The 26537-nt window shown below is 42.6% G+C and overlaps 1 protein-coding gene across 1 annotated transcript in view; it reads left to right on the top strand.

Annotated features, from left to right (window-relative positions):
• Positions 1 to 21836, top strand: part of PLCXD3 (phosphatidylinositol specific phospholipase C X domain containing 3) — a 73276-nt gene extending 51440 nt beyond the window's left edge. Inside the window, exon 3 of the mRNA XM_057364649.1 lies at positions 21603 to 21836. Within this exon, the coding sequence (XP_057220632.1) occupies positions 21603 to 21759 (157 nt within the window). The 3' untranslated portion in view covers positions 21760 to 21836. The remainder of the gene's footprint in view (positions 1 to 21602) is intronic.
• The last annotated feature ends 4701 nt before the right edge of the window (positions 21837 to 26537 follow it).

Below are 26537 nucleotides of genomic sequence, written 5' to 3'. Positions count from 1 at the left end.
GTAGAAAATGGGTGAATATTATGTGAAAAATGATCCCTGAAGTTGCAAGAAGTGGGATTTTTTGAGTCAGTTACTGATGGTGCCACACCTTCGTCAGTTGAATTTTTGAGTTGCTGTGTGGCAGAAAGAGTGGGAATCGATCATATTTTAATCCACGCTTCATATTGACTGATGCCATTCTTAAACTATTTTATATGAAAAAGAGAAACAACAGAAATGGCAACTGTGGCAAGTGTATTTCCCTAATTGTCTGCATCCTTACTGATGATACCTTGCTGTCTGTCTCCTCTATGGGCTGCAGGAGAGCAGCAGGCTCCAGTGATCTGGTTCAGATTCTGGGGCTGCAGAAGCTGGTGTGTCAGCTCTTAGKCTGCCAAGAGGTGAGCGGAGACTCCGTGCCTCACTAATGTGTGTGGTACAAGCCTGCCTGCTGCACRGTGTTTGCCTTGGGACATGACTGTCTTTTTTGTTTTGTTTTGGTTTGGTTTTGGGGGGAGATGGTCTGGTTTGGTTTTTTTTTCTATTATTTCCGGACCCCAGAAGGCACAAAATGCATTCTGCTATATCAGTAGGCAATTCAAAAGCACTCTGGGCAATCCAGACAAATCCTTAGTATTTCYATTCTTCCTCAAACTACCCTTAATTACTTTTCCAGTCTTTCTACACAGGAGGCAATCTCTGTGTTTGCACACAGAGCAGCACAGAGAGATTTCACTGGAAGAATCTATTTGCCACATCAACAGGCCTGCACAGCAAACTCCCAAATGGGCTGTGTATGTGTAGTGGCATTTCATCATTGGACCATCTGTCTGCAGGAGATTTTTAGTGTAGCATTCCCACAGGAAGGSCTGTGTGGTTGTGTCTGACGGCTTTGGTCATGAACTTGAAATAGTATTAAATTGCCGCAAAATATAGGAGAACAGATTTTTAATAACCTTGTGGAAGTACTTGTCTACATAGTAGCCTGTGGGATTTGGTGGAGAAAGAAGATCAGCATGGTGATCACYGTGGTGACCTCTGTGATCAGTGACTTGGCTTTTGGGTGTTTGTTTGGGGTAATTGTCTTGATATTTTCTTGGGGCAATGTGCGTGTCGCACTGTCTTTCCCTCTGTTTGGTGTGTTTATGTTTTGGTGTGTGGTGTGTGTTTACCATATTACACACCGAAACACCTGCTTAAAATTGCATTTTATGCTGTGYGACTACTTGTAAATGTACTTTATGTTTTCCTGTCTTCACTTTGGGTGCTGTGTGACCCCACATATACAGACAGCAGCAAGTGTTTTTCATCACAAGAAAGGAAATGTTCATTCTCTCAGCCCCACTGCTGTAAGCTGTCACTGACATCTACTTGTCTCAAAGATTTCACACTTCAATCTTTACGGCTGCTGTAGTGAAATTGCAAATGCCTCATTAAGTCATTTGAGTTTTCTTTGATCTTTCTGCATTACTCGGATCACTAAGGAAACTCAAAGGCTAATAGCTGCTAACAAGTGCTGACCCCAGGGAAAATTCATTTGCTGATGCTGGGCCTGGGTCTGTGTAGCTGCTTTTACCTCATTGAGAAGGAAATGGTTCCTTGATGGGGTTGATCCTTCTCCTCTACATTTATAAGGTACGAAATGGGCACAGAGATTTGCACAAACAAGCTTATCCAGATGTATTCATGAGGTGGTGTTCAAGCTGGTGAKAATTTTCTCTAAAGCAAAGCTGTTTCTTTCGAATTCAAGCAAATACAAACTCAGTAGGTACGGCAACATCCATGTCCCTGTGTTGTGTTAGCATTCATTGCTTTCAGGACTATAGAAGTAGATCCACAGGCACATCCTTGTGTGATCTTAAGCAGAGAACTGAACAGTTCTGCACAAACTACCATGCTCATTATATGTTTGGAAGTTTGTCTTTTTAATCTTCTGTAGCTGCTCCATGGACCTAGAGGGATAAGATGTGAATAGAAGTTGACAGAACAAAATCCTGTCRTTTCTTAAAACCATGTTGAACATGCTGTATCATTTCTGATGGGTTTGAGCAATTCTCAGCAGCCTCTAAAGCCTCAGAGGGCTTTCAAATGCAATCTGGAGAGAATGCATCCACACATCCACACGTCCGTGGAGAAATCACCTGCCCATCCTCAGTTTCTGCAGTGGCTATCTCCACCTGGCTGGCATGAAAAGTGCTGTTAAAGGAGCCTTAGCTACAGAAAACCCTTAAATCCATTTCCAGAAGACACACCAAGCCTGCAATTAATTTCACTAAGTACTTGCCTCTGCTTTCAAATAAGTAGCCTTTGTGGACTGCATGAACAGCTGGCCAGGCAAGCTACAGCCAGAGGTGTGTTGGGTAAAGCATGCAGAGGAAGCAGTGAGGGGTTCTGGCACCCTGGTACCGCATTTGTACAAAGAAATCACTGCAATGGGGGCTGGAAATGGTGAGGATAGCCAGAACAAAGGTCTTGGTGATGTACCACCTTCTGTATGATGCAGAACTTGCATCGGCTATAAAAATTTCCATGCTTCTGTTAAAACAGAGGTGATACAATTTTTTTCCCTAGGAATTTGGTTATGTCTGTGGGTTGCAATGCAATTATTTCTTAAAGAGCCACTGTCAGTGTGAAAGATGCAGGTTTTATGAAATACAAATCCTTGAAATATTTAGCCTTCTTTTATTGATCTTTTCTTTACAACTTTACTTCTAGGCAAATGTTTCATAATTCTATTTTCCTCCAGGATCGATTTTTTTTTTTTTTTTTTTTTTTTTTTTTTTTTTTTTTTTTTTTTTTTGTGTGCATGTGGGGGGGATGGGGTTAGGTCTATGATACAAACATTATATAGTCAAAGGTTATAATAAGAATTTGTCTGTAATTATAATGATACAGTTGCATGTATTATCCTGGGCTGCACAGTTGCCCTAGAGAGCACAGCCCGTTATATTAAAATGTCTTTCAGTATTTATTTCAGACACCAAGAAAAATAATAAAAGACATATCTATAAAATGCTGAGTGATCATGCAGTGGGATTTGACCTTTGGCAATATTTTAATACTGTAGCTGTTGATCTGAGGGTTTTTGTAACTAGGCAACTGTCATCCAGAATGTATTATATCATAAAAGAGTATTACGATATGAAGGAGACTAAGTAGTTAGAGTGAAATAGGAGCCATGGTGAGATGCAGACACTTTCCTATTGAACATTCTAGTTTTCTGAGCTATAGCACAAAGGATAAACCTTACCATGATTTGTTCCATGGTGGGGTATCAAAACTGAGTCTGCACTCTTGGATCTGCAAGCAGGCACTGTTGTGTGGTAAATCAAATATGAAATTAGATCTTGGGTAATGCACACTCTAATTTTGCTGCTGGACAGCAAAGAGGGACTGCCCTGGATCTTTATTCCCTTCCTAGTYGGATTTAGAATCAAAGACTCATTAAGCTTGCAGGACATTTCCACAATCATTGGGTCCAGCCTTTGACCGAATGCCATCGTGCCAACTGAACGGTAGCACCACGTGCCATGTCCAGTAGTGCCTTGGACACTTCCAGGGATGGTGATTGCAGCACCTCCCTGGGCAGCCAGTTCCAATCCCTAACCACCCTTTCAGTGAAGTTATTCTTCCATCCTGAACCTCCCCTGGTGCACCTTGAGGCCATTTCCTCATCTCCTGTCGCTGGTTGCCTGGTAGAGCCGGTCAACCCCACCTTGTCACAGCGTATAGTGTTGAGAGCAAAAAGGAGCCTCTTTTCTGCAGGCAAAGCAGCCCCACTCCCTCAGCCACTCCTCACTTGGATTTCTCAGCTCTGGTGCCCTTCTCTGGACTCATTTCAGCTCCTCAGTGTTTTTTTGGAATGAGGGGCCCAAAGCTGGACACAGGATTTGAGGGTSCAGTCTCATCACTGATGAGTACAGGGGGACAATCCCTGCCCTGCTCCTGCTGGCCACACCATTGCTGATCCAGGCCAGGATGCCATTGGCCTTCTTGGCCACCTGGGCACACCCTGGCTCATGTTCAGCTGCTGTCACAGCACCCCCAGGTCCTTTCCAGCCCCTCTGTCCCAGCCTGTGGCACTGCCTGGGGTTGTTGTGAGCCAAGGGCAGGACCCGGCCCTTGGCCTTGTTGAACCTCACCCCATTGGCCTCAGCCCATGGATCCAGCCTGTCCAGATCCCTCTGCAGAGCCTTCCTGCCCTCCAGCACATCAACACTCACACCCAACTTATTTACRTACTCTGATGTCTGAAACTGGCTTCTTTGCTTTTCCAGTGAGATTTGTTCAAATAATGGTTCTGAGTCAAGGCTGTAATCCCAAGTGATTCCTGCAGGTACGGCATTGTACTGTGTTGCTTAAATAATGGGGAAGGGGTCATTTTTTTTCCAGTGTGCTCACTGCTGTTTCCCAAGGTTTGAGTGGATATTGGAAAGAAACTTTCCTCCTTGTGAGCAGGCTCTTTTCTCAGGCTAAATTCGTTATGATTTGCCTTGGATTTGTACAGAGAAAAGCAACTACAGCACCATCCCTTGTTCCCTGCTTTTGGCTGAGGAAAACGCTGAAACAGTGAGGACTTGGCTCCTCACAACTTTCCATACTGTCTCAACTGACCTGTCCAGCTATGGGGCTTGTGCCAACCACCTTGTGTCAGGAGGAGGATCTGCCTCTGCCAAAGAACCACTGTTGTCACTGTTGTGACATCCTTTACTTAGCCACACCTTTCTTCATCTCTGTCCTCTCACTCATGCTCTTTTTCACTTAGATGTGCTTTTTCCCTCTAAGCTATTGCAAGTAGTCAGCCCAGCAAGCTTCACTTCTTCAGCTGTGTGTGAGCTGAGGTGATGGCTTGGGTGTGGATAATTAGGGTGAAAATATAAATCTGAAGCCGGAGTGCTGCCATCAGCCTTTAAAGATGGTAAAGATTTAGCAAAGGGTGTTTTGTAGTCAGGGATGCTGTTTCAGGCTGTTGTCAGGTACCAGGGGAGTGGTCCTGAAGCTCTTTGCTGGAATGTCATCAAGGTGCTGGTGCATTGTCCAGGACTGGAKCTATTTCTGCAGAGAGCAGGAGCACGTGGCCTGGCGAGTGTCCGCACATGGTTTGTCCACCTGCTGACCATCCTCCTGCCCAAGGTGAAGGGCAGGGCTGGGCTGAGAGTCCCYTCCTTTCAGTCAGGTCGCTGCTGTGGCACTGTGGAGGGGAGCTGTGCCCTTGCCCTGTTTTCACACCAGGCACAGCGAGTCCTTCTGAGCCCRTTGCTAATCGCAGCTCAGAACATTTGGCTGATAATGATCTGTCTCGCCTAGTGGCATTTGCTGCTCACTTCCTCTCTCCTCAGACAGCGTTTCACTGCTGTTAGTGTCTGGCTCTGCTAGAACAGGAGAGACGTAAATCCAGCTGAATGGTTTTCTCTTGGTGGAAAGCACYCTCATTTAAGCTCTGCAGTCTGAGGAGCATTTGCAGAGATATTAATGCATATGATGAGCATCTAGTTTGGRTTTTTTCCTTCAAAGCTGTTTCTCATAAGAAACACAGGTTGACTGTTGTTTGAGAAATACTTTTCAGCTCTGGAAGGGCATTGCTTTGTCCTCTAGTAACTGGAATTTTAAGCATCCAAAAGAGAGCTACAAAGATGCAGARTAGTCTAGAGGTGATGCTGTATGAAGAGTGGTTGAGTCTACTTGGCTTGTTCAGCCTAGAAGAGTCTCAGAGGAGACCTCATAGCAGACTGGATCTTCCTCACAAGGGGAAATGGAGGGGCAGGCACTGATCTGTTCTCTCCATTCACCAGTGACAGGATCCTTGGGAATGGCCTGAAGCTGTGTCAGSGGAGGTTTAGTTTGGATATCAGGAAAAGGTTCTTCACCCAGAGGATGTTTGGGCACTGGAACAGCTCCCCAGGGCAATGGTCACAGCACCAACCTGACAGAGTCCAAGAAGAGTTAGGACAATGTTCTCAGGCAGATGGAGTAACTCTTGGGGTGTCCTGTGCAGGGCCAGGAGTTGGATTTCAGTGATCTTTKTGGGTCCTTTCCAAGTCTAGATATTTTACGTATCTATGAAATAATGCATCGGATGCACTGACATCCAGGATAAGTTACTGTAATTCCCTACTGTAATTCCTTCTCCAATCCTCCTGGCAGCCAGCACTGATTGTACCAGCTGCACAACTCTTCTGAGGAGAGAGAGTGTGTCTCTGGAGGTACAGACTATTGGACTTGTAAATGGTGTGTATTTTTTGCAGACCACTCTTTGTGAACTCTCGKCACCTCTTTAATAACATCGCTGCTGATGCACATTATACCCACACACTGGTCACACCAACAGAGGTTGTGCTGTCAGCACATCTACCCCAGTCTGTGCTGAGGGAGAGGCAGTGTGCTTTGATGCAAGACTGAGCACCATCAGCCTCCAGTGTTAGTGGTTTGTTGGAGGAAGAGGACTGCAGCAGCTCTGTGATCAATGTGCAGCTTGGTCGATATTCCACAGGAGAGGTGTAAGCCTCTGCAGGGACTCTCAGACACCATGAATGGCTGATGGGGCAATCTGCTTTTCCTTGTGCTGAGGAAGCAGAATGATTCGATGCCTTGGTGATGGAGAAGGGAACGGCTTCTCTTGGCAGCTGTCATGGTTCGACGCTGGCCGAATGCCAGGCACCCACAACAGCCGCTCACTCGCTCTGCCCTGCCACAGCTGGGCAGAGGAGAGGAAAAAAATTAACAGAGGGGTCATGAGTTAAGGTAAGGACCGGGAGGAAACACTCCAGAGGCAAAACAGGCTTTTAACTTAGAAATATAAAGTGAATTTATTACAGAGTCAGAGGAGGATAATGAGAAGCAAAATAAGCTCTTAAAAACACCCTTTTTTCCTCAACGCCTCCCTCCTTCCCACTGACAGCACAGGGAGCATGGAGCAGTGGGTTTAGTCAGTTCATCACCAAGATCTTCTTCCTTCCCCTGCTGCGCCATGGGGTCCCTCCCTCAAGAGACAGTTCTCATGAACTTCTCCAGTGTGGTTCAATCTCATGAGCAGCAGTCCTCCCAAAACTGCCCCAATGTGAGTCCCTCCCACGGGCAGACAATCCTCCCCAAACTGCTTCACTGTGGGTCACTCATCCACGGGGTGCAGTCCCCAAGGACAGGCTGCTCCAGCCTGGGAACAGGGCCCCCTCTCTCCACCGGGTCTCCCACTGGACCATGGCCCCCTCCAGACATCTGCCCCCTCTGGAAAAGGGGAAAYATTGTACCCAYTTTTAAGAAGGGCAGAAGGTAGGACCCAGGGACCTACTGCCCAAYCAGCTTCCCACCTGTGCCTGGGAAGATGGTGGAAGAAATCCCCATGGAAGTTACAGTAATGCCATGGAGGACAGGGGGTGATTTGAGACAGCCATCACAGCTTCTCTGAGGGCAAGCATTGCCTGGCCAGCGTGATCTCCGTCATCTTCTGTGATGGAGTGACCACGTCATTGGATAGGGGATGTCATCTTTGAGGACTCATGTAAAKCCTTTGACATTGTCACCCTCAACATCCTTTCTAAATCAGAGAGATACGGATTGGATAAGCAGACTTTGGTGGATGAGGAATAGCTCGGATGGTTGTCTCTGSAGTGGTTAACAGCTCAGAGGCCTCCTGATGGACTCCAGTGACAAGCTGTGTCCCTCACAGATGGTTTTTAAAGATCCGTTTCAACCCGAACAGTTCAGTTGTTCCATGACCTTTTTGCTATAGTGTTTGTCAACCAAATACCTCTTTGGCTTTATCCATGGGGATTTTACTTTATTGCTCATGYATTCTCTGTAGTCCCCTGGTGAAGATATATGATGTATTTTTTAGTCTATCTTTTTCCCTGATGGCTGGCAACCACGGTTCATTGCTGTGGAGTTTTCATTAAATAAAATATGAGATCRATTTGAAAGTTATCAGTATTACTGGAAACATGAGACTTCTCACAATGTCTGCCTATTTTTAGTACTGATCAGAACCAGTAAGAGTTCTCCAAGTCACCAAATAATTTTTTTAAGCTGATTTGACATCGCATCAGCGGTATATTGTTTAATAGTTTTTTTCCTTTGTTGAAAGTTTGGTCTGCGGTTKTTAGTTTTTGAGATGTGACATAACATGTGTGTGAGTTTGTGTGAGTTTTTTCAACCCAGCAATTACTAAACTATTTGCTCTTTTTCCCATCAATGTTGCTTTTTATTGAAAACTGGAGGTATTTTAATGTCTACTCTTTTTTCTTTTTTCTTTTTTTTTTTTTTTCCTTTTTTTTTCCCAGGAATGCCTCCTTTCAGTGTTTTTCCCCAGGGAAAAGTCTATTTTAACAAAATACTTTATGTCAAAACATTTCAATTTTCATTACTATTAATTCTGTCTCGCCTTAGATTTATATTATAGTATTAACTGCAATATTTAATGCTGTTTCTTCACAGAAACATATTCACAGCTTTTCAATTTTTTATTCAGAAGTAGGTCTTGGACTTTATTTTGTGGAAAAGCCAACATTTTGGTTTTGCTTTCTAATTTAAAACAAATTCACATTTTGAAATGCTGGAGTTTAACAGAACAGCAGTTCTTGGTTTCGGATCTATTTAGTACCACAGAGGATTTCTAGCACTGAATCGTCCATCCTCTGCCTGCCCCTTGGTATCACTGTTGATCAAGTGACAGTCTTTTTCTCTCATTCCTGATATCCATTTTTAACTTTGCTAATGGCTATTAGAAACTACAGTTTTATCTGCTATCTGTAAGGTGATAGCCAAGCCAAGCCAAGCAAAGTGRCAGTATTATCAACAGTTAATTATTATTAATTAACCTGGTACCCATGATAATAAACACTGTAGAAATATGGAATTCTTCAGGGAAACAGTATTCTCTGAGTTATACTGTGGCACATTTCAGGGCCCTTTACTTTTGTGTGGGAGAAATAAATCAGAATCTGTCCTTAATTTTTTGTGAGAAAGTTCAACTRCATTTTTTGGCTAGAAGTTTAATGGTCTAACTGCCTTCTCTAAAATMTAAAATTATTTGACCTCAAGGCAGACAGCATGTTGGCAGATGTAGTCCAGAGGTAGTGCAATGTGGAAGAGTCTGACTCAGGTTTTTGACTGATCTGCATTTTGCTCTCAATGATGTTATGCTGCCATTGATGGTATCATCTAGACTTTTCAAGGCTGTTGGCTCTAAGGTTGAGTTAAAAGAAAGGGTTACTATCATTGATTACAAAATCTCCCAGTAATGAATGTTAAAAAGGGTGGCTCAGAGATCAGCAGAGCCATCTTAATAGATGARAGAAGCAGAAATTATTTCATTCAGTGTCTCCCCAAAGCCGTCTCTTCTCTCGGCAGCCTAAACCCAGCTGTCTCATAYTGTATTTGTAGGAGAGGTGCTTTAGTTCTCTGACCATCTTTGTGGCTTGCTCTGAATCCACTCCAACAGGTGACACGTCTTTCCTGTGCTGAGGGCCCCAGAACTRGACACAGTGCTCCAGGTGGGKTCTCATGAGGGAGGCAGGGCACAATCACCTCCTTTGCCCTGCTTGTCACATCTGGTATGACCCAGTGCAGCTGATAAATAATGCATAATGCAGTTGGCAAAGTGTAAAGTAGTAYATTATCAACTGAAATGCAGTTTGGAAATCAGAAATTAGCTTGGACTTGTAGGAAGTACCAGACTGTAGCATTCCTCAAAGATCCTGGTCATCTTTAATTTTGCCACTTCAGACCTTGAATTCTGCTGTAAAGAATGAAGGAGTTTGCTGATAACACAAAGTAAGAAGCTGTCTTTGTGGCTGAGGAAAGCTGAGGGGTAACATGCAGCAAGACCTGCAGATGAAATGAGATGAAATTCAACGGTGTGAATTGCAAGGTCAAAATGATGGGGGYRTGTTAAGGTGGGAATGCCAGGCAAGGTGGCTGCTGTAGTACCACCCATGGCTGGCTAAAGCTTAGCCCTCAGTGAAACGGTGTGGAAGAAAGGCTGCTATCCTCTTATGCACCTAGACATTGCCAGCATGCACAGAAAGGGGCTGATACAACCATCCAAAGGGTGGCTGGGATATCTTTTTGGATGTTCGGTGCGATTTTGATCCTCCATGTTATGAGGAGTAGAAAAAATTGGCACARCTGCAGAGAGGGACTACTATCCAGRATAAACAGGGAGTGAATTGCTGAAGACATGGAGAGAGCTTGTCTTGYTTATCCTGGCACAATGAAGCCTGAGAGGCTCTGTGATTACCTACTCTCTGTAAATATCATGGGAATAATTGCCAGTGGGGGCGAAAGGTCAGCAATCTTACAAGAGCAACAGGTATAAATAAATAAATTGGAAGTGAGAGAAGGGCTCCCTTCAGTGAAGTTTGCCAGCTTTCTAGCTGACAGAAGTTTTTCCACTTTTCTAGCTGGAAAGGTGGGAGTGAGAAAACTGACTGCCTTTAAGATGGGCTTCATCAGCGTTTGGAAGAGGAACAGAGATCAGGAGTCACCAAGTTCCTCCCAGACCCCGTTCTACAGGATAATGTTGTGGCTGCTACCCTGCCTTTCCAAAGGCAGCTGTGCATGGGCTTGTCCCTGGCACTTGCATTGTCACTGGAGATGGGAGGAAGGACCTCACTGTGTTCTGCTCCCCCCTGGTCTGCTTGTGGGAGCTGTGGAAGCGCTCTGGTCTTGAGACACGTGGRATGGGGACTCTCACCTGGGGGTGGGGGAACAGGTGCTCTTACAATATTCATTCATGACCCCACTGGTTATTGAGAAGTCAGAGAAATCTGTGTTGGGAGCACAGTTCCCCCTGGTGTGGGACCACAGTGGCAGAAAGATAACCTGGTGAACCTGATGTATGCAGATGTTCCCCTGATGTACCCAGAACAAACATTTCTCACTGTAAATCAGCAATGACTATTTTGTAGTATCCGTTTTGTGATATTGTAAGATGCACTTCTTTATTGCAACTTTCTCTTATTTGAATATGGTTATTTTCCTTGCATTTTTTATTTTCCTTGCATTTTTTCAACAKTGCATTCCATATGAATTACTCCATGTGTGTCTGTCTGAACGGGGTGTTGTGGGATATACTGAACAGGGTACTGTGGCAAACATTCGCCTGCAGGCTCGTCCTTTCTGGTTGTCTYTGTATTCAGCAGCAAACAGCAATAGCTATTTTGGATAATTATAATTGGCATCGTACAGGGTTTATCATATGAATGCTTTGGGCTTGTTAATTCTAGGTTGTGAGGAAAGTTAAGTAGAAGGAGTGAGGAATAGCTCTGGGAAGGCTGCTCCTGGTAAATGATTCASAGCAATGCCCAGGATGCTATTTAGGAGGATAGTGCCTTTGGGATCCAGCTGATTAACAAAGCTGGTTTAGCTGTGGGAGTCCAGAGCTAGAAGCCAGAAGATGTATAAATTATAATAAGCAGCTTAGTCCTTCTCTGTGGTGAGATGAAGCAGCTTTTGTGGAGGAGTTAGTAGGTGTGTGCCTGTGGTCCAGGCACCAGGCTGGGGTTGTAGGGGACCAGAGCACTAGAGGTGACTGTGACAGCAGTGAAATAAGGCTCCTCAGTGCTGTGTGTCCATTTGGTACATGCCTTACAAAGGAAATGATCCCAGCCTTGCAGATGAAGGCTTGGTGAAGCAAAAAAGAGAAGGAAGCAGAAGTGATGCCTCAGGTGGGGAGAGGTGTAGCAGAGAGGAATTCGTGTGCTAAATGAAGTGTGCTTGGAAWGCAGAATAGTGAATGTTGTTCATTCTATTTGTGACATGGGGACAAACTTGAAGACTAGTTGTGTTTGAGGAAAATATGTAACAAAACATGTACTTGTGATATTTTCTATCTCAGTGTTTTAGAAATATTGAAGTGTTTTGACAGTTTTAACACACCAAAGAGTGAGAAAAGAATGTTTAATTGGCTATGCTGAACATGAGCTACACATTTAATATATTTTTAATTAGCTGAAAAACTGTGCGTTCCTATATCATTTTGTTTCCACCATCTAATTTTCTGACTTGTTTTAATCACAACATCATTCAAATCAGAGCTGTAATTATRCCAAATTTCTGTTACTTGGGTGTGCTGCCTGAAACCCTTACTATGTTCTTTGCTTCTTGCTGTCCAAATAGCAGCAGGGATGAAAAGCTACTATTTCCCTTATTTGGAGGTAATTATTTCTTATAATTTTTCTATTTCAACTTTGTTAGATGGATTGCTTCAGTGTAATCTGCTTGTTGAATGTTTCATGAACAAAGTCAGTTCTCACCTTTATTCTAAACAAAAAGTATTAMACTCCTGGGAACACTGTGACATGCACCTCTTTGCTGCAACTTTTTCTTATCTGAATATGGTTGTTTTCCTTGCATTTTTTCAACATTCTTCCATATGAATTATTCTACCTATGTCTGTCTGAATGGTGTATCGTGGATATATTGAACAAGGTATATGGCAAACAGTCACCTGCARATTTGTACTTTTTGGTTGTCTCTGTATTCAGTAGTGAAAAACTCAAATGTTGGTGAGATTCACTTTCATTTCAAGGTATCTGCAGGAAGAAACAGTTTTGCAGGCTACACTATTAGTCTGAAAATGAAAACCCATATTTTATCTGTTTACTTAAGTAATTTAGATTTATTGTAGGAATGGTTTCAGTGGAAACTGTGCAATGATGTGTGAAATTCTGTTACAAGTCATACAGCAGAGAGACAGTGCTGGCAGCCAGAAGTTTCTTAAATAAACCTTGCCTTCCATGTAGCTGCTCTGCTTTCTCTGCTAGTGTTACCTACCTCTTTACTAACTTTTCATGTTACTCAGAAGTGGGATTTTCATAGTCACTCTGCTAATTCATCTGTGTTCCAAGGCTAAGTGGTTGTAAAAATCACCTCTTCTCCTTCAATGTGGTAGATTCTCTTTCATCATTCTTCACAGAAAATTTCAGAGTATTTCCTCCATGTAATACCTTCTAATTTTTTTTCCCTCTAAATCTCTTTCTTCTTTCTTGAATCATCCAAATTATAAATTTTCAAGAATGTGAGTTATGTAACAAGGAGCAGAGCCAGCAGCAGCAACTGAAACTCTGAAATGAGGAGTAGCTGGACAGCTTGATACCTGAAGTCCCAACTGAGTTCCTCAGCAGGGCATCTCTTTGAAATGTTCCAGATAACACATGGTGGGAGCTCATGGAGAAAACAAAGCCCTTGGCTGAGTCTGGTGGTGGAAACCTTGGCTGTGAATGGTCTGATAGTGGATAGAACACGTGTCTGACAAAGCAGATCCCGCTCTGCAGTCAGAATTTAACACCTGATTTGGATGCTTTAATACAGGAATTCAGGGTGTAATGTGTGTATGAATAAATCATAACCCTTTTTTAAAAGAACAAGAAGATGGGGTTGGAGAGAAACACCAAACCTGTAGCTGTTCCTTTGATTGGTGACAGATATTTTCTTCTGTAAAGCAGAGGTTTTCTGTTTCACTTATTCATTGGAATAAGTTCCAATTCCTATTTCCATATTCCATGTATATTGTCACTTACATGAATTTTCTAATGCTTCTTGAACAGTCAGATTTCTGTGTGGAACTAGGGGCAGGACCAAATGTCTCAAGCAGGTAAAATACTCCTTGTGCAGGTACCTGTGTAAACGAGTGTTCAGGCTTCGTGTTTGTGCCACAAGGGGTTGAAAGGAATGATCTGACATCAGTCGGATCTGCTTGATCACCACTCTGTGATCTCTGAGAGAGAATGATTAACACAAAATCATAGAATGATTTGGGTTTAAGGGGCCTTTTAAAGATCATCTCATGCCAGCGCCCTGCCATGGGCAGGGACCCTGTCCACTAGACTCGGTTGCTCAAAGCCCTTTGCAAGGGGGACTTTGATACTTCCAGGAATGAAGCATCTGAAATTCTCTGGGCAACCTGTTCCAGTGCCTCATTATGCTCATGGTGAAACATTTCTTCCGAATATCTAATCTAAACCTGCTCTTTTTCAGTTTGAAACCATTCCTCACGTCCTGTACTACCTGCTCTTGTGAAAAGTCCCTCTCCATCTTTCCTGTAGGCTTTGTTTAGGTACTGGAAGGTGCTCCATGATCTCCCCAAAGCCTTCTCTTTTTCATGCTGAACAATCCAAATTCTCTCAGACTRTGTTCGTACGAGAGTACTCCAGCCTTCTGCTTCAGCCCATCTTCATGGCCTCCTCTGGACTAACTCCAACAGATCCATTTCCGTCTTATTTTGGGGGTCCCAGACCTGGATGCAGCAGTCCCGGTGGGGTTTCACCCCACTGGAGCTGAGGGGCAGAATCCCCTCCCTCAACCTGCTGGGCACGCTGCTCTGGATGCAGCCCAGGATTCCCGTGGCTTCCTGGGCTGTGAGTGCACACTGCTGTGTCACGTTGAGCTTCTCATCCGCCAGCARCCCCAGGTGCATCCCTGCAGGACTTCTCTCAATCCCAGGCCTGGAGGTCGCCCTGACCCATGTGCAGGATCTTGCATTTGACTTTGAACTTCAGGAGGTTTGTATGGTCCAACTCAAACCTGTCCAGGTCCCTGTGGATGCCATCCCTTCCCTCCCGTGTRTCGACTGCCCCACRGAGCTCAGTGTCATCCCTGAGGGTGTCCTCAACCCCACTGTCCTGGTGACCAACAGCAAGGGCAAACAGCACCRGTCCCAATTCCAGCCTTGGGGGCACCACTCGCCACAGCTTTCCACTGGACAYTGAGCCATTGACCGCAGCTCTTTAAATGTGACTATCCAGCAAATTCCTGATCTACCGAGTGACCCATCCACCAAATCCACGTCTCCTCAATCTGAACACAAAGATGTCATGCCTATATCTATGTTTTGCACAACTCCAGATTATAGAGGCAGTKGATGAGCTTAATTTGATCTGCTAAACCATAAGAAAAACATCCTTTGAACAGAGGCATACTCATAGCAGGTAGTATTTTTCCTGTTAATCCATTGACAATAGTGTATTTTCCATACTAGGATAACTACATGTTTTACAAGGCCATTTTTAGTCATAATATAAAAGCTAAATGCCACTGTTTGTATGGCAGCAGCTCAAGCTTTTGGCTCTGGCTTTGCAYATGAGTTCCCTACCACATTAACCAAGAAAGTATCCAAAACACTAGAGTTGTCTCCTTAATCAGATCTTTAGTATTACAGGGCCCACAGTTTCCTGCTGTCTGCATTCCTAATGCTRTTAGTTAATGCTCTAGGTGCAATGGCTAAAACAGGAGATCGGGCAAAAATGGATTGTTGAATATTAATTATCTCCAGAAGCCACCGTTTGCTGCGGTGCTGGGATATTAAATATCCTGTTGTATTTTTGTACAAGATGTAGTTTTAAAAAATTCAGCTGAAAAGTATTTTGAATGGAGAGCAGGAATGTTCTTTTGAGCTAATTTCTGCCTCCCTTTAAAAATGAAGCCCAGAAAGCCAACATCAGTTCAATCAGAGCAGGAAGGCATCTGGGCTCTGGTGGCTCTGCAGAGTGTGCTGCTAAGATAATTACATTAAAAGATGCATCTGACCCCAGCATGCTTATCTGTGTCATCTGAATAGATTCCTTTCCAAATTGTACAGAGCAGTTGAGGATGACTGAATTACTGTCAAGTTTTTCAGAAGAATAAAGTCAGGGTTAGATATTAATGGAGATTGTTCTTGCAACATGGCAACTCATGTGCAGTAACATCCATTCAGGATCACGGACAGAAATTCCCACCCAAYGTTGCCCCAGTTTTCTGATTTGAGTCGGTTTGACCTTGGTAGTGCTGATTTTGTGACAATGCTCCTGCTGGCTAGAGAGGGTCCAAGGGGTGTGGAAGTGCATCTTTGATGTTCCTTTCCAGCCTTTTTGTGCTGAGCTTGTGTAAATCTCTGTGCTTCAGTTCATTCGTTCCTTGTTTGTCACATTTCAACAGTTAAGGAGGACCTGTTATAAACCAAAACTTGTCAATGAATTAGGGACAGARGGAGAGCAAACCCATTTGTTTCGTTTCTGTTATTACAGATAATTTCCATGTGCTGTTTTTATTTTGTCTTTCCAGGTCTATTAGCAGAACTGAGAGAACTGTAAATTTTGATCAGGGAGTAGAAACAAATAGCTGACATATGAAAGAGGAAGACCTTTTAAACCAGTTTTGCCACAGAGAAAATTATGGTAGAATGATGTGGTGTGGAAGGGTACCTAAGGTTCATCCTTCACAGAGAAACTTATTTACAGATGCAGAGTGAATATTCAGCYGGAGCAGGGTGAGGGCATGTGAATTCTCTTCAGCAGTGTGCTGTAGTGGCATTATTTATGGGTACTCCAGATGAGTAATTAGGATATATTGAGGATACCTATATTGGGGTGCTCTGAATACAGAGAAAGGTTGTGACATCCCCCCTCACTGGGGGCTTGTAGATAGATTAAATTGAACATGTACCAGGAGTGGTTTGTATCACTGATCTTTGTGTAGTTGATCCTGCTCAAGGTGGGCTGGATGAACTTGAATGACTTTTCAAAGTTCTTTCCAGTTGTGATTTTTATGCTTCAATGACACACGGGAAATCCACTGCTCCCACTGGAATGATGAATTCTCAGCATCCTTGAAAAGCCAGGGTGAGCATATGCTGAATTACAGCTCTGAAATTCAGTGCTCTTGCAGGCACTGGTAAAATTGAATGGAGCKGGGGGGAGTTAGGGAGTGTAGGGATTCTGATTCAAGCTCATGTAAATACATCCTCCTGCAGAGGAATGCTGGTTTTGTTCAGCAGTTCACCTATCTGCAAAAGGCTGCAGGGAGCRGGGTGTGTGCTCCACCGGAGAGGGAAGAAATGCCACATGTCACTTTGCCCTGAGCAAGGAGACCTGCTGCATCTCTCTCTGGTGCTGCTGGTAACGGGCATTTAATGCTCTGCAGCATCACACCCTGTGAATGGGACCAATTTCTCACCGTGGAATAGGTTGTACTGACTCCCTGCACTCCTGAAGAAAACCTGTTCTCTGCCTTCAGTGATCAAACTCTCGTTAAATAGCAAACAGCTGTTYCGTTTTGTGTTTGTGAGATTGCTTTTCCTTCTCCTCTCCCGTGAAAGCTCTGCAGAGAGGAACGGCTGTTCCACCATGGGAGGTCCTGTCTTAGAGCTCTGCTGTCATTAGTCTTCTGTCACGTTGTCAGGCTTTCCATGACTCAGGCATTAAAAAAAGAAAAACCAAACAACCAACCCTGTTTCTGAACTAAAATAGACTAAGAACAGCTTTTTAAAAGCAAACTTTAATACAACTAATTAGGTCATATTTTCTTTCTGAAAGCTTTTAATGGGACTCACGATTTTGCCGCTTGAACTGAAGCTACTTGAATGTTTAATTATTATTTTTTAAACAAAATTCAATGCCATTGAAGTCACTTGAGGGCTTTGATAGATTTTTTTAAAAAGAAGAAAGAAGTCTTGAATATTCAGTAGCTTTTAAAAGGGCTATGCCTCTTTTGTAGTTGAGGTCAATATTTCTCAGCAGAGTTCCTTTAATGCATCAGAAAATGGTTCCTGAAAGAAAATAAAAACTTAAAATAAATATGTGCACTTTTCTGCTTATATGAGCAAGCAAGCAGAACAGGGAAAATAGAGGTAATAAAATAGGTGTCAAAGCTGAACCTAGATTTTACAGTGTTGTAAATGAAAATCACTGTAGCAATGCTATGTGAGAAAGTACGTGGCTTCTCAAAACAAACAAAAAAAAAAGCCGAGAATTGTGATGTAGGGCATAAAAGTGTAAATCTCAGAATAATACAGCCACATCAAGTGTCTCTGTGAGAATTTGCATTTGTCCAGTTTGGGTAGGTTCCTATCACCCAGTTTTTCTCCACTTTCCCCATTCTCATGCAGTCTTTGGCAGGTGGGAAAGTTGCTCCAGAAGGCTGCTGGACATCARGGGTGGAGAGCTTGGATCTGGCTGCTGAGGTGCACTGGTGATGGCTGGGGCTGGACACAACCCTTCCCGTGAGGTCCTTTTATATCAATCATCAATCCCTTTACTCCCACCGTGCTGGTGGTGAGGGGCAGCAGTCTGGTCCCTCCTGGTTTCCAGTTTAGCAAAAAGAAATGGGATATTCTGTATATTCCTTCAGGCCAGAAAACTTTTCACCWAGATTACTGATCTCAATCCTTGGTCAAACCAAGACAACATGCCATTCCTCTCCTTCCCTGATGCTGCTCAAGCCCCCCAGCCCTGGATGTGGAAAATGAGTTTATTTCAGATGCAGGTTTGTGGGGCAGTGCTGCACTGGCCTGCAGGGTCAGATGTGGCCAGCTCCAGTGCAGGTCAGAGGAGCTGAAACAGGATGAGAGCAGTGCCCCAGGCAGTGAGGTGAGAGGAGAGGACTGCTCTCAGTCGCCTGGCACAGTCTTGTGGAGGAGCACATCTACTCTCCTTCCTGCCTCTAAGCAGCACCTTCTGTGCAGGTGACTCTGGGTCATGCGGTGGTTTTTGTAACCCATAGAGGTTAGAAATTATTCCTTGTGAGAACTGGGTTTGTGGCCATAAGGGCTGGACACAAGACACCCTAAAGCAGCGTTACCCTCCACAGGAGAGCCAGRACCTGCCTGACACAGAGGCAGTGATGCTCTTGGGGTGTGCAGGCTGAGAGGCTTGTGGGTATGTGCTCGTCCATGAAATCATTTCTCACCAGCCTGGCAAGATGGATTTGGTTTATGTGGCAAGGTTTTGAAACAGGGGGTGCTACAGGGATGGCTTCTGTGAGAAGTTTCTAGAAGCTTCCTCCAAGTCTGACAGAGAACCACAARAACATCTGTGAAGACTATGGCACACTCTGGGCTTTTGTGTGCTCAGTCATGTAGGTGGTTTGTTCTCCTGTCTAAAACCCATGGTGAGAACAATCACTAGTTTGAGGCACAATTTGGAAATTACAAGGCAGGATGAACAAGGTTTGTGCTGCTGCCACAAAGGCACCCTGAGGAACATGAAAGCAGGCTTATTCTAATAATTATTGTGAGCATCTGAGAAATTTGTGCTGAAACTGAGCAACATGTGGTTTCTGAGAGTCACTGGTGTAATCCACTTTCAAGATGGCACTATGGGAGGAAGATGATCTGTAGAGGTTTTGTATTAATTTCTGTCATAAAGAGAGTTACAGGTCCTACATCAAATCTTTAAGGTCAGTGGAATCTTTTCTTCAGCTATCTTTTTTTTTTTTTTTTTAACAGGATTGTGTTATTTGGCTTTGCTATGCAAATAAGCTTTTTGTTTGATAATGTGATTCATTTCTGACTGATCTTCAAATGCTCTCTAGTCTCATGAACAAAAGATTTCCRTGACTTTATCTAGCAATTTCCATATGAGCAGAGGGTCATGCAACTGTGTTCTGTGTGAAATATCAGTAAAACAAAAATAACCCATTCAACTAACCAAGCCAATTGCAGACGAAATGGCAGGACAGGYTGACTTTAAGATAAAACACTAATCAAAGGGAGGCATGACTGTTTGGTGGAGTCTGAATTACTAAAAGCACATTAGGGAAAGGAAAACAGTGTTTCAGTCAATACAGGTAAGTGTATGGACAGTAAACTCTATGGTGTCAAAAAAGAATTACATCAGAAACAGCTTCAGAACAAGTAAAAGACACCAAAAGAAGTTAATTATGCCTCAAGAGCAACTAAAATACCAAGGTTATCAACTTATACAGAAAAAAGGAAGGAAAAATATGTGCCTTTATACAACAAATCACTTCACCTTTAAACCTGATACTCTTTGGGCTTGAAAAAAGATAGTATTAAATACAAAAGCAACATACTGCCATCTCATACAAGTTTGACCCTGTGTCTTTGTGCAGAGTTCAGCAGTGCCTTTCACATATGAACAAGCAGTGGAGTTTACAGCTGCTCTGAGCTGCCTTTTATCACCTTGATGATCTGTGCTGTTCTGCTGAGATCTGTCCTGGTCCTGGCTGCTTGCAGATCTTTCCAATCAGCCCGAGCATTTCTGGGTATTCAACACCTGACCTGTGCTCTGTTAGAGTTCTGCAGCATGCTGCTTTTCAGGATTAAATAAATTTAAGTCTAAAGGTACTGGGTGAGTTCATGAGCTGGTGTGCATCCATACATGTGCTTCAGTCTTACCGAATCAGTGGCTGAAATAAAATGTATTGCTGATACGTGGATCTCACAGTAGATTCAACTGCACTTTGGTGAAGCAAAACCTTAATATTCTCTTGTTAAATCATAGAGAAGAATAATTTTAGCTGCTTGTGTTTTATCCTGTATGAAATTACTGTAAAAATTTACTGATTTGAGTGGCCACTGACAGTACAGTCTCTGTTTGCTAATAGTTCTCTTTTCTTTACATCTGTTTTCCTAAGGCTTTTGAGAGAAAATTTAGGTTCAACATGTTCAGCTTCATTTAAATTACTATCAGACCAAAATTTTCCATGTAGCTTGTGTCTGTGAAAAAGGCTGCCCAACATACTGGTTCTGGGGAACTCACAGATTTATAGATCTTAAAGCAAAAGGAGAACACATTGTTCATCTAAACTGACTGCAACCCTGCCCAGACCTTAGGTTCTTTTATTTAACTCAGCAGCTTGAGGCTGACCAAGAGTATAATTTTGGAACAATATCCAGGCTTGATTTTAMGACTCAAAGTGCTGCAAGGTTTGTCACAGTCATTGGGATTTTGTACCAATGGTCAATTACCCTTTCTCTGAAAAATGCTCTTTCTCTGAAAAATACTCATTCTCTGAAAAATGTGTATGTTATTTTTTGGAACTTTGTTAACTTCTTTCTTCTAAAAGCTGGATTTTGCTTCTTGACAGCCGCAGCAGGACTAAGGAGACTTTTATTTTTCTCATGGATATTTCTTATGATTGTTAGATTGTATTTTCACAGAAAAATGTCAGAAAAATTCCTTTGTACTCAGAAACACAGTTAAGCAGACATCTTTTGGACCCCGGTACTCCCATGATAATGGTCTGATATAATTAAAATATGCCATCTTAGAAAAGACTTGATATGATCATGGTGATTTTTATTTCATTTACCAACTGGTAACTGGTAAAATCAGTTATCATTGGTTTATGATTAGGTCTAATTAATTCATGGCTTGGATATCAATACTAGTGAAGAAGGGTATTTAGTATATGCTGTACTTACACTGTAGGAATCATTGTTACTCCTGTGCTTCTCCAAGTCTTATTTTCGACATTTCCCTGAGTGTGTCAAAATGCTTTGCAAATGGCTTGAGCTCTCTGTTGCTCATTTTCCCACAAGCAATTCCCTTGGAGTCATAWTGCCAGATGATATCAAAAAGGTATSTGGTCCATGCCCTTATGCTTAGGCAAAGTCAATAATTACTCTGAGCCTGTATGACCTTCCTTCCATTCCTTTCTACTGAGAAGCTGAAGTACATATTATTTCCACAGTGAATGTGGAAATCAACATATTATCAACATATTATTTCCACAGTGAATGAAAATTGAAAAGAGTTTTCAAAAAGCTTGAGCAGTAACCTGTGTCCTGTCTCACATGGTTCCCTTAGAAACTGAGTAAGATCAATGGGAGTCCTGTCAGCAAATCCTGCCTCGATGCATTTGTCTCACTGATTTATGAGTAATTATGGTTCCTTTTTTCTCCCTAGGGCTCTTCCTGCAATGATGGAGTGGGTCCGAGCTCAGAAAGCAGGAGAAAGTGGTGTGAATATTATCACTGCAGATTTTGTAGAACTTGGTGACTTTATCAGCACAGTCATAAAGCTCAACTATGCTCTGGATGAAGGTGAAGATGACACTACTTGATAGTACTGTGACATGTGTGTTGTTGTGTTATTGAGAATTTGGAAAAAAAAGAAAGATTGTATTCTAAAAGGATTATATTATAAAATACTCATCTTCTTGTAACACACTGAGGTGTTTTAGGGCTTTAGTGGGTGGGCATAAGGGAAATGTTTTCATCATTTATGATCATTTTTCATATTTGTGTTTCATGTGAAGAGCAAAACTAAACATGTTTACAGTGTTTGATAAAAGAAGGCCATTTACAGGTTCTCCATGAGGTACCAAATGTGATTCATGTGTCTTCTGTGGTTATGAACAGTGCCAAGAAATTTGTTGTTTTCAGAGCAAGGGGATGTATATATTGTCCACTTCCTGCTCTCAGCAGGATTCCCAATGGTGTGAGCACTGCACCAAGAGACTGAGGGCAGTATATCTGGCACGAAAATTTTAAGCTGCTACATTTCATCTGTTGAGTGGTTTAACTGATCATATTTGTCAATGAGCTGCAGGTTTAAATGCCTTTGTGATGTAAATCCAAAGTCACGCTTCTAACACATGCATAATCAGTGGACAGTAAACATGGTGTGTTATGTACCATAGTCAGTGGACAGTAAACATGGTGTACTGTGTAGCTTGTGCAGAGCACAGATTAAATCCTGCTTGCTTTTCATTCTCAAAATGGGATTTTTCAGTGTCTCTGCCTCAGGTCAAGCCAGCAGATATGTGATGCTGACCTGCTCTGTAATCACAGAATGGGTCCGGGTTGGATCCTTAAAGATCATCTATTTCCAACACCCTGGCYRTGGCAGGACACCTTCCACTAGACCAGGTTGCTCAGAGCCCCATCCAGCCTGGGTTTAAACACTTCCAGGCATGGGGCATTCACTATGTTTGGCAACATGTTCTAGTGCCTCATCACRCTCACAGCAAAGAATTTTTTCCTAATATCTAATCTAAACCTACTCTCAGTCTGAAGCCTTTCCCCCTCKTCCTGTCATTACACGCCCTTGTAAAAAGTCTCCCTCCATCTTTCTGGTTGACTCCCATCAGTATTGGATGGCTGAAATTCATTCACCCAAAGCCTTCTCTTCTCCAGGCTGATAAATCCCAACTCTCTCAGCCTTTCCTCACAGGAGAGGTGCTCTATCCCTCTGATCAATTTCATTACTTTCTCTGCACTCCTGTCCCTCCTGTGCAGGGTCCCCAGGGCTGGATGCTCCAGGTGGGTCTCAGCAGAGCRGAGCAGAGGGGCAGAATCCCCTCCCTCCCCTGCTGCCCACGGTGCTCTGGGTGCAGCCCAGGACACGTTTGGCTCTCTGGGCTGKGAGTGCCATGGCTGGGGCATGTCCAGCTCTCACCCAGCAGCACCCCCAAAYCCTTCTGGGCAGGGCTGCTCTCAGGCTGGGCTGCTACTGGGAGCTGCTCTTGCATTTAGTTTTGTTAAACCACATGAGATTCCCATGGTCTACTACTTGAGCTTGTCCGGGTGCCTCTGGATGGCATACTGTCCTTCAGGGGTGCCAACAGCACCACTCAGCTGGGTGTCATCTGCTCGTTTGCTGAGGGTGCACTCAATTCCTTCATCTCTGTCATTAATGAAGATATTAAATAACACTGGTCATGATATGAACCTCTGAGGGACAGCTGCTGGTGCATATTTTGCCTGGTTCCAGCAGGAGCACAGCTAGGCCAGCTTTGAGCACCACTTCTTCCCAGAATTAATCTTATGTGAGAGCTTGATTCAGTATCCATTGAATTTAGTAGGAAAATGTCTGTGTTTAGCATGGATTAAGCATAAGAGCAGTGAGTTGTGTGTACTCTAAGGTGTGCAGTATTTCATCTCATCGTGGAAACCTGATTCCTGCAAGACTGAAACTTCACTTAAATGTAGGTACAGTCTAAGCTTCTCTTTAAGGCATCTATGAACAGAACACTTCTCCACTGATTACAAAAAAATCAGTGCCAGTTTCATCAGTGAAAAGTTCCTGTACTAAATAGTGTAGTAGTTCAATTCTAGCAAATAGCAGTACTGTATAGTCCTTAAATTGTCTGTGGGATATAATACTGCATAACACAAGGTTGGAAGTCTACTGAATGGCACTGTTCTAGCAACAAAATCACTGATCATCCTAGCTTTGAAAAAACATATAGAAAATGGATATGGAAAACTTACTAATTTATAAAATGAGAGCATTGCAACTGTATGACACCTAACTGGATGAAATACAGTCAGTCCTATCTCCTGGACACATCAATACAAAGGTACTCAACTTTGGAAAGTAAAACATTTCATCTGTATAAAACAATAGATGCTCTAACATCTTACAAGGAAAATGCCCTTTGAGATATTGCAGGGATTTACAGGATAGAATTAAGGTCAAATTTCTGTTGATATTGCTACAACTTTTGGTTGAGTGAGAAGCGAGAATGACCTCACACAGTCCTTTGCTCTTTTCTGTCAGACAGTAATGACTGCTAWCTCCCATCAGACTTTAGAAATTCAGAAATGGTCGTATTGAACAGATGGGTAATGAGCATTATAGCAGGTTTGTTGGCTTTAGTTTAGGACTGGAATAAAAAGAGCACTTCCTGCTAWTTTGTACTGAGAGGTTGCCTTGGAAAAAGTGTACGCATGTGTGAGTGTACAATAAAGAATAATTTAGGTGTATGTGAAGTGTAATGACACATTTAAATGTATGTGTGTAACACAGATATCCATGTACACTTGCATAATGATATTTAGAATTCTGGACAGGAGTACTATAAATTTGTTAGAAAAAAACATGCAGGTGTTGTGAAGTCATGATGGCTCTTTCAGTAGCATTTTCTTCTGTATGGTTTAGGACTGTAAGAGTCATCCCCGGTGAGATCTCTGATCTAAGCCAGTTAGGTTTTTTACAGCATTTAAAATTTAACCAGTTTCAAAAATTTACCTAGAGTCACAGCCCATGCTTTTGTTGAACAAGGGGTATGACTTCAATGCTTTCACCCACAACTAAGCAAGTTATAGAGTGCCTTGATGCACTTTGTTTCTGGTTTCCACAGGCTCTCTAAGTAAAATTTATATAACAGACATAAAAAATGAAACATGAAAATGTTTTTCTGAACCCACACTTATGTGGGTGTCCTACTCACAATGAAATGTGAAATGTGAAAATGTTTGCTTATTTATTAGCAGTGTGGTGTGAAATGCTCTTTTTTTCCATTTAGCTGGACTTGGTTGTTTCCAGACTCCTCCTGTGATTCTTCAGCTGCTTAAATATAGTCAAAAGAGTTAATGTGYTCTTCTATAATACAGTAAAGTGATCTGAATCCTTGGGTGGATTGAAAACTAGGGTTTTTTTGGATTCTGGCTGAAATTCTGTTGCATCTGAGAGCATCAACACCAGGTTTCTGATACCCCCTGCTCAAACACACACCAGACACACCAGGCTTTTTGCTTGCTCAGAGGTGTACTCAAGGCAAATGCTTTGCTCTGTTTTAAAAATTGTKTGTGTGTGTGCCTGTATATATGAATAAGCATAGAGCTATTTAGAGTTTGTTAACATTGTTATGAAATGTTTGCTTAGTGTCAGTTTTATTCTAATTGTCATTTGGAAATAAATAGAAAATAAAAGCAAAGCAAAAAAAAATCCTCTGACAAGAAAYAATAACAGACAAATTGTATTATTTGTCCATTAATGGGGGAAAATTCTAGCAAAATTTTAAATTCTGGTCAGAAAAAAAAAATGTTTTTATTTATCTGTTGATCTTTCTATTGGAGAAGCACAGCACTTTATGGTAGGAACAGGTAAACAAACTTGCCTTAATTACTAAAAGAAAAAAGTGCATGTGGGGATATACTATCCATGCTCTTTAAAAGATTTCATCTGTGAGGGCCTAAAACTGTAAGTCCTGATAGAGATGAACTCCCCGTTGAAATTGTTTGGGGATCTTGCCAAAAAAGAACAAGCCAGAAAGTACTATGCAGCACAACTGGACCATTSAAGAGCCCAGTTTTGCCACCCATATGCAGCTAAAACTGTCTTTGATTTCAACCCAAAATGTGCTGGCAGGTTTGGGTCAGATGTGTTATTCTGATCTCATTAATTTGGAAGGCTTCTTCACATGTATTATGAGGAATCTAGCATGGGAAATTGGTCGACTGCAATCAGCCCATCAAGGAAAAATACCTGTCTACACTATTGATCTGTATAAGCATCTACTCACTCAAACTGTCATGTCATTCACTGCCAAAGCAGTTTTTTGGCTTTCTCTGCTCATTTTCCCCCTCGCTATGTTCATGATGTGTGCATCAAGTTCTGTTGTTTTCATGTGATAACTCGATCCTTTCTTTTCATCCATACTTGAGAAATGGCAACTGTGCTGCACACATGGAGTGTCTCAGCTGTGTAAACMCACCTGGCTTCATTTCTCAGTTTACACATGCTGAGACATCTTCATTCCATACTGATTTAACCTGCAGAAACCCAGACCAAACAGGAGGTGGTTCCTGGAGTGCAATTTCTGCCTGTATGGTGAGAGGTGAATAAGAATCAAACCACAGGGGCGTAGTTTCAAAATTAGTGGGTTATTTGCATTCTTTTGCTGTTGGACAGATTACCAGTTTTGTAGGTCCTGCCATTTCAAAACATTCTTTTAAATGTACACATGTATGTATATATAAATATATATGCATGCATGGTTGAGAAGGAATGTATGATCCTGTATGCTGGGCTAAATCTCTTTGTCACACTGAYACAAATCTGGACAGTTTCTACTAACTTCAGAGCAGTTACTAAACCTTTACCCTGAGATGA

This window comes from Malurus melanocephalus, unplaced genomic scaffold, assembly GCF_030028575.1.
Source record: "Malurus melanocephalus ecotype Western Australia unplaced genomic scaffold, MMel_1.1 scaffold_41, whole genome shotgun sequence".
Lineage (NCBI taxonomy): Eukaryota > Metazoa > Chordata > Aves > Passeriformes > Maluridae > Malurus > Malurus melanocephalus.
Note: the sequence above shows the minus strand (reverse complement) of the source record. Positions and strands in the feature narration are given on the sequence as shown.